Below are 14,328 nucleotides of genomic sequence, written 5' to 3'. Positions count from 1 at the left end.
TGTGCTGCACACTTGCAGCACAGAGCCAAATTTAGATACCAGGAAATCCCAGCATCAAAGAAAGCGCACCAAAAAAACCCAACCAACCAACCAACCAACCAACCAACCAACCAACCAACCAACCAACCAACCAAAAAAAATGGCTTGGCACATGTGGCGGCAGTGTCAGCCATCTGATACCGCAGCCTGGCTGGTCAGAGCCATACTCCAGCTTCCAGCCAGGCTCTGCACACCTGGATCCCCACTGCTGCAGCTCCAGGAGGCCCCTAGAACTCAAGGTAAGGCTGTTGGGGCCAGCCCAGGTGCTGGCCCCAGTCTCCCCTACACAATCTGGAGCAATTTGCCCTGTGCCAGAGCGCAGGTGTAGGAGCATTCCCCAGGGGGCACATTTACATGTGCATTTACATGTGCATAATTACAGCACATTAAATTTAGTGCACTGTAATTGGCACTACTGTGCAGTAGTGCCAACACACGTCTTTTCTGTGATGCTAATGTGCAGTAGACTAATTCTGCTGTGCATAAGCACAGATTTTACTATTACACACTAACACACAGTAGAATTAGTCTACTGTGCTTTGGTGTCTCCTGTAGACATGCCCAGGCACAAATACATGTCACTGCTACTTGTTCCTGGCTCGTCTAGGCATCCCACTAGGTAACTTTTATAACTTCTATCTTGCCTTAACTTTCTATACTATTTTATGTTATGGTATGTTGTACAAACATTGACTATTGGCATTTGTGCTTTGGATAAAATATTCAATGGAAATCTTTTGTTGCAACTTGTAAAAACAATGCCAATATCAGATAATAAAGCTAGTAGCTATTTAGTGAAAAGGCAAACAATCCAACAAAAGAATCTTTTCAGAGAACAAGTCTTCTCTTTGTACAAGATACCACTTTGGTATAAACATTATCTTGATTTGAAGAAAACAATTTTTGTAAGATATTTATAGTTTAGAAAGAGATCTGACTTAGTTAAAAAAATTGCAAGGATATTCTATTTAAGAGCAATGAGGAACGTAGAGTTGTGCTGTCAGAGGCATAAATTATGACATAAAATAGACCTTTTTCACTGCCCTTTGCAAGAAAAAACCCGGTGTTTAAAGCTACTCTGAAGGCGCTAAAGATTTTCTTATCTAAACTACTTTCTTCTCTAAGCACTCTATAGCCATCAATCTTTAAGACAAACATTGATGGATGGAAAATATTTTACAAAAGATGATGGTTATTTCTAACTCAAGTTCCCTTTCAATGGAATACACTTTGGTTGTTCCTTGAACACATGCATAACCAGCTTGTTGAGATATTTATTGGCAAATACTGTAAATCTTTATATAAGCCTTTATGTTATAACTTTGGTTATGCAAAGTGATATGGTTTATGTATAATATAGCAACATCTTTTGATGCCACAAATGGTTACTAATCTAAAAAGTATTTAAACAAATTGTGGAATTCATTATCTGGCAGTGCTTAAGCAACTTCCTGACCAACTGAAAAAGAGTGCAAATGAAAGCAGCCTCCTTCCTAAAGAGCATTAAAATGATAACACAATGTCTTCTTGAATAGCTATTTTAGTGTAAAAGTACTCATTAAGAAATAGATTTTAAAAAATTACGTTGAAAACTAGAAGGGTTTATGTAAATGTTTGGATTTACTCATTTCAACTAGAATTTCAGCTCCTATTAAACCCCAAAGAAACTAAACACACATCTGAGAAAACAGATTGCATAAGAGAAAGAGTTGTAACTATAAAGGGAGTCTGAGAATTTCCTGCCACAGTAAGAAAGGAAATTAGAACTATGCTGCATATGCATTAAATAACTACCATATTTATTTGAGTAGATGACCCTGATTAGAAGACAACCCCCCAATAATTAAAGTCTGTATATGAAAAAATGTATATTCTAATATTATAAAAGCCTTAATCTGTCTGTCTGTCCATAATGCTTTATTTACTCTCTGATTGGCTGACTCAGACAACCAATCAGAGTGTGAATACAGTGTTGGGACAGGAAGTGGTGGCGCGGCAGAGTGCTGCTATGATGGCAGAGACACAGGGGATGGAAGGGGCGGCGAGGCCAGCTGTGCTGGCCACGCCCACCCACCACCCTGCTCCCTGGAGGCGGTGGCAAAACAGCAGATGGAATGGGGGACCTCACTACCACCGTCCTGCTCCCTGGAGGTGGTGGCAAAGCAGCAGATGGAATGGGGGGAACTCATCCCCCCTGCCCTGCTCCCTGGAGGTGGTGGCAAAGGAGCAGATGGAATGGGGGGGGCCTCACCTCCCCTGCCCTGCTCCCTGCAAGCAGCGCCAATGGAGTGGAGGGGGAAGCGAGGCCACCAGAGCTGGCTTTGCCCCCACCCTTTTTCCTTGGAGGTGGTGGCAGTGGCATGGGGGAGTAGGATCAGGATGCCATGAGGGGGTGAGGCCACTGAGGCTGGCCTTGGCCCACCCCTCCCCCCATGCATTGTTGCCGCCTGCAGGGCTGACATGTGCTGATGTGGCAGTGGTGGGTGGAGGAGCAGGCCCAACGCAGGGAGGGAGGAGCGGGCATGCCGTGGCAGTGGGGGGGAGGAATGAGCCTGGGCCTGATACGGGGGGGGAGGAGTGGGCCCCAGGGTGGGGAGAAGCTGGCCTGCCATGGTGGTGGTGGGGGGGAGCGGTGGGACCGTCCCAATGTGGCAGTGGACGGGGGGAGAGGAGCGGGCCTCCTTCCCACCCCGGGCCTGGGCCCACTCCTCCCCAATTCCTCCTCCCCTGTGTCAGCCCCAAGCCTACTCCTCCCATCCCCCTGCCACCACTGCATCAGCCTGGGCCTGCTGCTCCCTGCCCCCCAACTCCCCACATTGGGCCTGGATCCCAAGCAGCAGGAGGGAAGGGGGGAACAGGCCCAGATGGGGGGGGGGAATGGGGCACAGGGCACCATCCCTGCCCACTCCCCCCCATCATTCTTGATGGGTAATTGGCTAGTATTTGTAATAATTTTCTAGGTATAGAATCCAATTATTGGAGGTTTGCCTTGAATTGCCCCCCTCCCACAGCTACAGCAGGGTAAATAAATCTGGGAGTCAGGTAGCCCTTTGCTCTCTGCTTCCCCCTTTTTCCCTGGCAAACACTTCCCTTTCTCCTTACTGTAGGACCCTGGTCTCCCTGAGCACATGGAAGTGCAGAGGCAATTTGAAAACAATAACCTTGGAATTAAACATGACTATAACTATTTCTATATAGTACCCATACACTCCAAAAATCTGAATGACCTGAAGTTAAAAACCTAATGGATTCCTGCATCTTTGTTTTTGCTGTTGTTGTCATTCTTTGTACTTATCTTGTAATGTGCTTTTTCTCCATAGCGCTAGCCAAGGCCTTTCACCAGCACCAGTCCCTCCATAAGTTCTGTTTAACTCACAAATCAGTGTTTGGTATAATATTTCAAATGGGTCACATGGTACTTTCTAGCTTAATGACCATTTATCTTGTTTTACAAAGTTTGAATTCACATCATGCTGTCAAGTGTAGTAATACCATCTAAAACATAAATATGTAAAAAGATTTTTTGTGGATATTATCTTTTAATGGACCCAATATGTAGTTGAGTAAGATGTAAGCCTTCAGGTACCAAGTACCCAGTAGCGATGTGTAGGGGGTGCACGGGGGTGCATGTGCGTCCCCTGAGAGCGCTGTTGCACCCTCTGACAGTTAGTGTTCCTAGGCAGGGGGGCAGGTGAGAGCACTGGTGCCCCTCTGAGAGCACTGGCCAGGGAGTGGGGGGCCAGGAGAAGCGGTCTCCCCGTGGCCGATCACACATACCCAGAAGTGCCAGCGGGGCTTCTCCTGCCCACCCCCTGGTCACTAACTCAGGAGGCACCAGTCGCCTATGCAAGTATCATTTCTCAGGTCGTAGGGCCCCTCTACATATGTAGGTAAAGGCATGATAGGATCATTACATGCCATGCCACATGAACATCACAAGAGGTATGACTGTGGGATATTGTATTAGATCTCATAATGCCTTACTGCTTGTGCAGCACAGCCTGCTTTTGAGTTTCCCCTGCACCAGCAAGAAGTAAGCTCCAGCAGCTTGGAGCCCCCCTCAGCTGAGGGATTCCCAGCCATGAGGGTGCCCTATGCACCTATACAGATGGGAGAGGCAGCTGCTGCAATCTGCCAACTATGGAGCCTCCCCAGGGCTGAGAGATTGTAGCAGTTGTTGTCTCCCAGCCATGGGGGTGCATAATGCAACCCTGCTGATTGCAGCTGCTGTGATCTATCTCCCAGTCACAGGGGGATCCATGCACCCGCTGTGGCTAAGAGACCATAGTAGTTGCAACCTTCCAGCTGAGGGGGCACTTTACACACCCCTGTGGCTGGGAGATCACAGCTGTGCTGTGCAGATGTGGGACCCTAGGTCTCAGCAGCTGTGGGGCATTGCCGGAACCCAGAGTCCACAGCTGCTGGGACTGAGAGTCTCCTCAGCTGGGAGACTCCCAGCCCATCTGGGCACAGTACACCCATGAGGGTAGGAGCCCAATCAGCTGACAGGGCTCCCAGCCTCAGGGGAGACCTTGCTACACATGTAAATCATAGTCAGTACACATTTTTGTGGTCTAACTTTATAGATGCTTGGACCTTTTTATGACACAATAGATACTGTATACATGTAGCTGGTCATAGTTAACTGCACAGTTAACCAGTTGAGCAATACCTGTAACATATAAAGGGGGCTTTAGAGACAGCTCCATCATCACTCCAACATGTCTAGTAACAAGATATTTTCAAGCAATGTTGCTTTGGAAATATTTTCTTATTGATTGGGGACAGTTTATGCTACTATTGCTTATGTTAAGTCAGCTTTATCCAATGATGATATTTTTATGAATGATTCCAATATTCTTACTCCAATACTCAGCAAATAACATTTTATTCCATGAATAGTCCTAATGGCTCCCTTCTTTATACATTCTCTCTTGGATATTTATGTATCTACCATTATCATAGGGTCTGAGCTCCCTAGAACTATTAATATTTACTTTCACAACGTATCCATGAAATAGGGAAGTGCTATTACTCCCATTTTACAAAGATGTACAGAGAAATCCTCAAGCTTACAAAGAAACTCTGCAACAGAGTAGGGATTTAGAAACAAGCTCTCCCAAGTCTTAGGCATAGCACATGTTAGGGTACTGAACCTCCTCTCCATGTCTTTCTCTATAGTGCCTGCTTATTAAGTAATATCTTTTGCAGTGGGACTGATTCAAAATCCACTAAAATCAATGAGAGTCTTTCCATTGGCACAAAAGGATTTTAGGCTGAACAAATGGAAATAAAAATATAAGAATCTCATCTCTGGAAAAATCGAAATGCAAGCACTGACCATGGGTAACTGAAAAAGCCCATTCAAACTAAGACACTTGCTTTGCTGAAATGGCCACGTTTAATGCTAAACCTCTATTTTTTTTTCAAGGAAGTACAATATAGCCTAGCAATATAATGGGTATGACAAGCCACTTAAGGAAAACACAACTAAAAAAGACAACTGTTTTGTTAAAAAACAATCCTGTTTTTATAATCTGTTCTATAAATAGATTTTGTTTAGATTTTTTTTTCCAATTTAGAACAGAAAGATGTAAGATATTTGTGCCCGCCTGGCCTCGAACATCCGGGCATGTGCTGCTCTTGCCTGGATGTTCAGTGGTGTTCGTCCGTCCGTCCCTGATGTTCTGTCGAGTAGATTTTATCCTCTGGTGTAGTGTTTCCCAATCTCACCTGCCACGACTTTGAATCTTGATCTAGTGGAGGGTCCAACCACTGGGGAGTCCCTCAATGGTGGGATGATTGTCTGGAGTTCTTCTGTGAGGCTCCACCTCCCCTCTACCTTGCCCTTACACCCAGCCTTGGAGGGTCACGAATGTTCTCTTGGCCAGATCCCCGACCGTTGAGCCACTGACTATGTTGGGTAGGACAGGCCCCTCAACCTACGTGTTACCAGCCTGCAATATCCTATCTGTGCCCTGAGGCCTCCTTCCTTTCCCTGAGGCTGCCAGCTGCCTAGAGGCTTAAACACCTATCTGGCTTCCTGACCCTTATACTTCAACCCCTCCAACTGTGGGAAACAATAAATTCCCTACAAATATTGCAGAAATACTCTAAAGGGGCTCAGCCACCCCTTTTCCCTGGCTCCCTGGGCCTTATCCCTAAGGCCTGCCTTCATATACTAATGGACTCTGTTTGGCTGTGTATGTGGTCATCGTAGCCTGCAGGTTTCCCCACTCTCATTCTTCCTTGTCACGCAGCCTTTTGTTCCGCCGGACTCTCGATGCTCCTCCGGCGGGTGTTTTCCCAGCCCTACCTGCGGGGAGGGCTCGATGACCCAGAGGACTGTGCTTCACAGCCCTTCCCACTGCTCTTTACTCCTGGCTCCCTCCTGGTGTGCCTCATCAGTTCTCCCAGGGCCCTTAATGGTCCCACCTGGTCGGATGTCTGGGGTGTGTTGGGCTCTCCCGCTTCTTTCTGGTGGCTGTTGGTGCTGGGATCTCCCTGATCCCCTCTGATCTTCTGTCCAGGTGCCTGGCCTCAAGGAGCTGCCTTCGACTCACAGCTCCCTTCTCTGTGGCCAGTAGCATTTGTCTTGCTGCGGGCTCCGTGGCTTCCTCTCCCTCTGGGAGAAGTGGCTTCCAACTCCTCTCTGCTCTGCAGGAGCTCGGGGAAAGCTTCTACTGCTGGTGCCCTCGCCGGTGTTGGTCTCCTCCCCTCCTCCATGCCGGCAGCCCTCTTTTTTTCCGATGGCCAGCAATTGCGGCTGACATCAGCTGCCGGCCGCAGCTGTATAAAGGCGCAACTAATGAGTCGCGTGGGTCCCTCCTCTGTCTCTGGCTCCACTGCAGGTCCTGCTGTAGGTAAACATTTTTCTTTTTCTTTTTTTTCATTTCTTTTTGGGGTTTCCTGACCCTCGGGGTCCTCTCTGGCTTTTTGGGGACCTCCCTTCTGTTCCTTCCTGTGAAAATATTTTTATGTAACCTGAATTATTATTCATTTTCTACATGACCAGGTAAGTTTATATCCTTTTTATTCACACAAGTCTATTAACTCTATGCCTCTGGCTCTCTCTCAAAACAGGTATGTAATGCAGATCTAGTTAAAGCCTTGACATTTAAACACAACATTGTATTTGCCTTACCTGCAGTATTTGCAAACATACCCTATATGTACAATGGATAACACTGCAAATGCCACAGTAAATTTAACTGCTACAAACAGTAAATGTCAAGTGTTGTACAGAACCCATTACACCTATATGCTCCCAACCGGAAATAACATTTGTCTACATTCTAGTTGAGATCATTTGTAGGTAGATATTTTAATCCAAATATTTAGACTAAACTGCCTGGGGACAATGTTTGGGGGTCATTACTTTGCCTGGGTGTCCATGTATGCATGTATGGATGTATGAGTCAATTACCTTCATTTATTCTACATGCTAAGACTTGTGATGTTCTTATGGTATTAGTCATACTTGACTGGCACACTGAAGTGTCTTAGGCCATGTCCAGAACAGCAGGGATGTGTGGCTTGTGGCACCACAAACTATACATGGGGAATGTTAACATGTGCCCTGCACTGCAAATTTGCAGTGTGGGGCCAAAATTTGCTAGCGAGAAATCCTGGTACTAAAAAAAATAAAATAAAACCCCACCAGGAAAAAATGCGGTATGGCACACGCAACAGGAGCATGCACCCGAAGACATGGAGGCTTAGTCCTCCAGGGAGGTGCTCTGGCTGCCAGCCAGAGCATCTCCACTCCTTCATTTATGCCCCAGCTTCTCTAGCACACTGGGAGCCAGAAGGAGTTGGGCACAGGCAGTTTGCCTGAAGCGAGACAATTTGTCCCTCCACAAAACACACGTGCAAGGGTACACACTGTAGCAAAATGTAGAGGCACAAATTTGTGCGCTACTATTTTTGCAGCTACAGGTGCACACCGCTGCACAGCTGGATGGGCCTTAATGGTTTTCTTGAAAAACTGGAGTTGGGCTTAGCAATGTTTTCCACTGTCATTTACAGGTTCTTTGGGGAGCATATGTACACAACCAGATTGCATTTAGTGTATAGTTCTTTTGCTCTAACCAAAATGCTAGATCTCTCAGAGGAATATTGACTGTGTGTTTGTGTTTAGCAATCTTGAATTGCTCATATCTATTTGATTTTATTGTCTTTCAAACCGTTCCAAAACCTGGGAAATTGCATACTGTACTAAAAATTGCACAGCTCCAGCACTGTCAATTTCACAGATTTCTGAATCCTTTCTCATTACAATTTCTTGTAATCCAAATCCCACTGTTTTACTTCACTCAGTTATAACTGAAGAACAAGCAGCACATATATTTTAAATAAATACATTAAATAGTCTTTCTTTCATATTGTATTAATGAAAAGGAACACAATTATGTACAATGGTAATATAAAAGGAGGTGATTTAGCAACCTTCTAAATATTATACAGGAAGACATAGTTAGCATTGTTAGTCTGAATTTTGGTTAGTCTATAAGGTACAAATCTACCCCATCTTCTATATTATACAGGCACAGGTACCTGAACAGAAATGAAGGAAGTCACTCATTTTAAATAAAATTTCTATATGAATCAGTTATTTAAAGCAGTGTAGATAGAAGAGTCTTTTCCTGTTCCTTTCAGTGTATGATAAAAGTGAAACTGATCTCAAAGAAATGCATGCCAATCACATAGCCAATCACATAAGAGATCTTACCTGAAATCTCTCAAGTTGCTATATAATACATGTTTAGTTCATGTTTCACATCTCATGTGTAGCATGATTTTGGCTTATGTTAATTTCACAATTGATTACATATGACTGGACTGAAATCCTAAGTAAATTTAATCCTAAGTGTAAGATACTACAGTTAGGCCTTTGGGACTGTTATGGAATTGTTTATGATTAATGCAACTGCATAAAAGACTGAGACCATCTAACCTTAAACCAGACATTACCTTACAGCATGGTGGATTTGGTTTTGAGTCAGCTTGACAAACATTAGCCCTGTTCCACCACTGTTTGGCAGATTAGGGTTGTTCTTCCAATAGCATTTATTTCATGCCATCACTTTTTAGCTCCCATCATCGGTGCACACAGAAATGCTCCATACACATTTTATAGCACTGTAATTTAGAGTACTTATAGCATTATAAAGTTACAGAGCTTTTAAGCATGACAGAAGTGCAGTGTTTGGGGAGGGGAAGGGGTGAGAGGTGCTCTGAGCCTCCTTGCATTTCCTAGGCTAGGAGGCAAAGGATGCTCTGCAACCTCCTGGGACTTCTTCACTGGTCAGAAATTTGACCAATGGACAGAAGTTATTTGAAGTGCTGTGGGTTGCTAAAATGATGTACAATACAGCACTTAAAATGTAATACCTCATTTAACAAGGGTTAATTTAAAGCACTGTATCCATTTTTAAAGTGCTGTAAAGCCATGCACTTCTGTTAGGTCATGGCAATAAACAGCTTTAAATGGCATAAAAGCAACTTCTGTACACACCCCATGATTCTTCTTACTCTCTACTGCTGCACCTCTTTGCGGTCTCCTCACATATGACCTGATCTAAAGTTAGCTGAATCTGAAGTTGAAGCTGCTGAGATTGTCTTCATGACTTCAAAAGGATTTAGACTAAGTCTGTAGTGTAGGGCCAAAGGTCCACTCCCTGGGTCACCCAGGGACACGTTATGGTAGCTCTTGCCACAGTTTACACTAAAAGACTAACAGTTAATGCAACTGCCTTTCCAAGCTGCACATCTTTCAGAGAGATCAGGAGCTACCATCATTCCTTCTCATCCTAGCAGGCATCAGTAGAAGAAAATGTCCTGTGTATACTAACTGCCACCTTTTAATTGTAAAAGGATAGCAGCATTCTATAGGATTTAACAATCAAATGATGTATTCTGGGCTGCTTTGCCCATTGCAGACCAGTATAGTAGGTGATTAGACACCTTCCAACTGCCCATAATGCAAGGAGGGAAGGATGGTTTCTTATCCCTTGAAGACTATAAGACATTTGAACTATCTAATTAAAAAAAAAATTAAAAACTCAGAGACCCCAGTGCACATAAGTCCAGGGTATAGGGCTACAACATTTCAAACAGATTAGCTCATCCAAATACCCACAAGTAGAGAGTGATGGTAAGAAGGACTCCTAGGACAGAACTCTTAGAAGCCTGGGTTTCTGCAGAGCTTCTACTTCCAAGCAAGCTATAGGAGATGGCCCACCAGCATCCTTTCACCCTCATGGACCAGATCCAATAGAATTCTTCAACTTCAGTATGTAACACAGCTCAAACAGAGAAATGTATCTAGTCTTTTTAAAGGTGGAGTGAGTTTCTTAACAGTATATATGTCTCCTGTTAAAGTCTGAACGCTGTTTTTGGCAGCTGCCTGTCTATATTTTATGTATGGTACTAAAAGTATAACATATTCACCATAGGATAGAACATGCTTATTTAATTTTAAAAAATCTTTTTTAACTGAGACTAATATTACAAATTATCCTAGGAACTGTGTGTCCATATCAGGAATAAAATAGTTATAAGTTATTTCTTCTTTTATAATTTTCTCCTTTGGGACAACTGCTCTTTATGTGTAGCAGTTAAATATCCTAATCATATTCCTCAATACACAAAGCAAACTAGAAATTAGATGCACAGTCATCTTCCACTGCATTTTCTTGTGTACCTACAATTAAACATTTCAGAAATCATACACTGCCTGTGATCATGACAATTCTATTCATTAGTTACACTCTGGCAAGTAAAGTTTAAGCCACTATGCCAATTAAATTTACTTAGTTGTGTTAGGAACTTAATTAATAGTAGATTAAAGTTCTGATTTTCATCTGGATATCTGATCCATGCTGTTAAGTACACTGAATGAGTCTGGCGGTGGACATTTAGAGAATATTTTTTAATCAACTTATTTTTATCTAATGCAAGCAATTAAAATGTTAACTGTGCCTCATTTCTTGATAACAGTGAAAAAGCTTATTTCCCAAAATATTTGTAACATATTCCTTTCACTTAATCAGAAATGTATATAATGAAATGAAATAATCTAGAATTAGGAAGCCACAATAGACAAAAAGCATTAATACATGGCAATAACATGTTGCGAAGTATGATATAAAAATTATGTTATAATATGGTTGCAATGTTTTGCAGCCATGGTGATGCACGGACTATGCAAGAAGCAAGGTCTGTTAACTGGACCAACTATGTTGTTGGGAGAGATGTTAGTCAACCTCTGAGCGCAAAGGGCACCTATAAACAAGCAGCCAGGCTGCTCCGACTTACTGTAATTACAGCACATCGGAGCAGATGTGATTAAATCGAGTCTACTGGAGCGTGGTGATTACTATGCTCCAGCAGACTCCAGTGTCTCGTGTATCAGTGTCCCTAGACTTAAACATGGCAGCAGGGGCAATTTAATTAAAGCTTGTTTGAGGAGCTTTAGTTAAAGTGCACCTGCAACCACTTTTAAGTGTGGGGATGCTGATACATGAGACACTCCAGGTGCTTTAATTAGAGCGGCTCTTGGAGCTGCTCTAATTAAGGCATCTTCCCTCCCCCCCCCACTGCCAGAGTACATATATGCCTAAAGTGCATCTTTCTCAGGTCTTGGAGAATAATCTTAGGTATGCAAATGAAAAAGTATTCAAAATTTGTTTTCAGAGGTGTCAACTCATGACCTTTCCATTCGATAATGGTGAATTTTATTGAAACACAGTGATAGCAGATAAGAATAATGCAAACAATTCTATATCTACCAGTTCTAGAGCTGTTTCCCTGGACCCTTATTCTAATGCATATCTAATGCATATCTACTTTGCCTATAAGCCAATTCCCAAACCCAAACCTCTAAATATCATTTTCTAGCCAGCAGGTGGTACCAGGTGTCCTTGCAGGTCAGATCTGGGTGGTAGGCCTGATCCAGCCTGTGGGGCAGGCCAATCCATTGCATGGGGTGGGCACAGCAGGGGGGGACGCATGCAGGGCAGGCACAGCTATGGCCTGATCCAACCCTGCAGCAGTGGCCTGGGGTTCAATCCAGTTGCCTGGCAATGGCCTGGCCCAGCCCCAGTCTGGCTGCACGGCAATGGCCTGGGCCTGGCTCAGTCCAATACACCCACACAGCAATGGCCCAGCCCCAATCCATCCTTGATGCACCCCTGGCAGAAAGCAATTGGACTCTGGTCATAATATGTGAATGGAGAATCCCCCCTCACAGAGAAAATCTTACTACTGGCATAAATTGGTTGAATGGGCTTCTATGCTGTTGTCCCACACATGCCAGAGAGAGGGGGCATACAAAAGCAAGGTAAGTTGATATTGAGAAGAGGGAGAAAGCAGGTTCGGGGATAAGGTAGTGTTCTACTATTCTAAATAAATGTTTATAGGTGGAAGATCCATTAGTGACCTTATTTCAGTGATGCATGCTATACCAGCTTCTATTCTGCAGGAGCTGGCTGAAGTGCTAACTGGTTAGTTTGCTCAGTTTTGGAATTTTGTTAAGACAAAGGGCCAAATAAATAATAATTTTATGATTTTTAAGTGTCAACAGAACGATTAAGAAAATATAAGAGTAAAAAATGAATGGAGAGCTAAAATATTTTCTGTTACACTAGTATAAATCCAACGTAATTTCATTGGAGTTAACTCTGTTGTGCAACTCCATCAAGTCAACACGAAAACAATTTACTTGATAGAGCCATTGTGTGTAAGGCCACTGGCTTCAATAGAGTTGTAAAGGATACGAGAGTAGGATTGTGCACGCTGACCATAAAATAGGAATTGAGGTTGAAAATGGATTGTTCCTGATATAACTGCAGATAGATTCCAATTTGGGAGATCAACAGTTCTTCCACAGTACCCAGAAAGAAAGCATGATCAAACACCTATTGATAAACTTACGATAAATCGATTGGAGAATAGTTCAGCGATCAATACTGTGGCTGATCTGTCCTGTGTAGGTGTGGTTAAGGAGGGAAACATTAACTCAGTACAAAATTTTCCTCCACAGTCAACATCATGAGTCCCATTAAGTATGGAATGTCTGATGAGACAAACTGGAGGTTTATATGTGGTTATAAGCAGTTTATACAACAGAGATTCACTGTGAGGACAGGAAAGGAGAGACTTTTGCCCTTAGGTTTGGCTTGATTAACATTTATTCTCCAACTGAACAATTTCAGGAAATTAATATGATTTTATATAGTTAGTGTAATACACAGCTATATTTATATTCAAGGCAGAACCTACCACTGTTTTGTTTAAATTTTGGCCATAGGCTAAAGTGATCTGACCACTAGTATTTTATTAGTTGATGCTGTTAAAAATCACATTTCATGCATAATCCAAATCCTGTATATTGATGCATTAAAGGTGAATCTCTGTTCCTGTGCAGGGGCCCACTGAAACCTATAAGATGACATGCTGCAACACCTCTCTCCACGTGGTGTCTCAGTGTAACTGGTGGGTCTCTGTGCAGGCAATGGGTCCACCTGCTGTGCCATCATTTATACTGGCTATGCACAAAACTGACCATGAATATTAAGTAGCAAGCTTTTAATAAATATATGTATTTGAAGTGGTTGTTTGGTGGTCAGGTCCTTTCTATATGTTTCACTGAGTCAGCATGACAAAAATACATGACAAATATGGGTGATCATAAGTGTCATTAGTTTTTTTCCCTGTTATCAATTTAAATTAATGCTTCATCTGCCCCTGTTGGTGCATTTCAATTAATTAGGACACATTTATCACTATAACTTCTTTGAAATAGTAGAGGAAAGAATGTCAGCTTTTCATGGTTGATCAACATTCTAGTTCTTTGAGTGGTCAGGGACATGACCTATAAATTGCTATGATAAATGTGCTATGCCACAAGCAAGGATTTGTGCATGTTTTTCATTAAAATGAAATGGGTCTGAATCTCTTTTGGCCCGCATCAAATGTAAGCGCTTGCATTAGGGCAAAGTGGATGCAAAATGCAACCAAATCAAAATGACATCCAGTTTGCACTGGGGTAAATGATTACACATAATACTGTGGGGATTTAGGTACAATATATATATTTTTTGAGAGGCCAACAAGTTTAATCCTGTTTCCGCTGCCCTTGTTCATAGAAAGTAATTTTCTCTCCTGGCTGAAACTCAAAACAGTGAATTCACAGGCTCAATGCACCACTTAACTCCCATATAAATCCTCCATAGATGAGCAAATTTCAACCAGAATGACTGCATATCATTTATAGGAATCTGATGG

General features: G+C 43.0%; 1 protein-coding gene across 2 annotated transcripts in view; it reads right to left on the bottom strand.

The window, feature by feature from the left end:
- Positions 1–14,328, bottom strand: part of SPAG16 (sperm associated antigen 16) — a 988,711-nt gene that overhangs the window by 124,448 nt on the left and 849,935 nt on the right. The window contains exon 16 of one of the 2 annotated variants that reach the window (XM_059727149.1): positions 4,822–7,000. The exons of the other annotated variant lie outside the window; for it this stretch is intronic. Coding sequence (XP_059583132.1) covers positions 6,720–7,000 — 281 coding nt within the window. The 3' untranslated portion in view covers positions 4,822–6,719. Of the gene's footprint in view, positions 1–4,821; positions 7,001–14,328 lie in introns of those variants that run through there. 2 annotated transcript variants of the gene reach the window in all.

This window comes from Alligator mississippiensis, chromosome 4 (assembly GCF_030867095.1).
Source record: "Alligator mississippiensis isolate rAllMis1 chromosome 4, rAllMis1, whole genome shotgun sequence".
NCBI lineage: Eukaryota > Metazoa > Chordata > Crocodylia > Alligatoridae > Alligator > Alligator mississippiensis.
The sequence above is the reverse complement of the archived record's forward strand: the minus strand, read 5'-3'. Positions and strand labels throughout refer to the sequence as shown.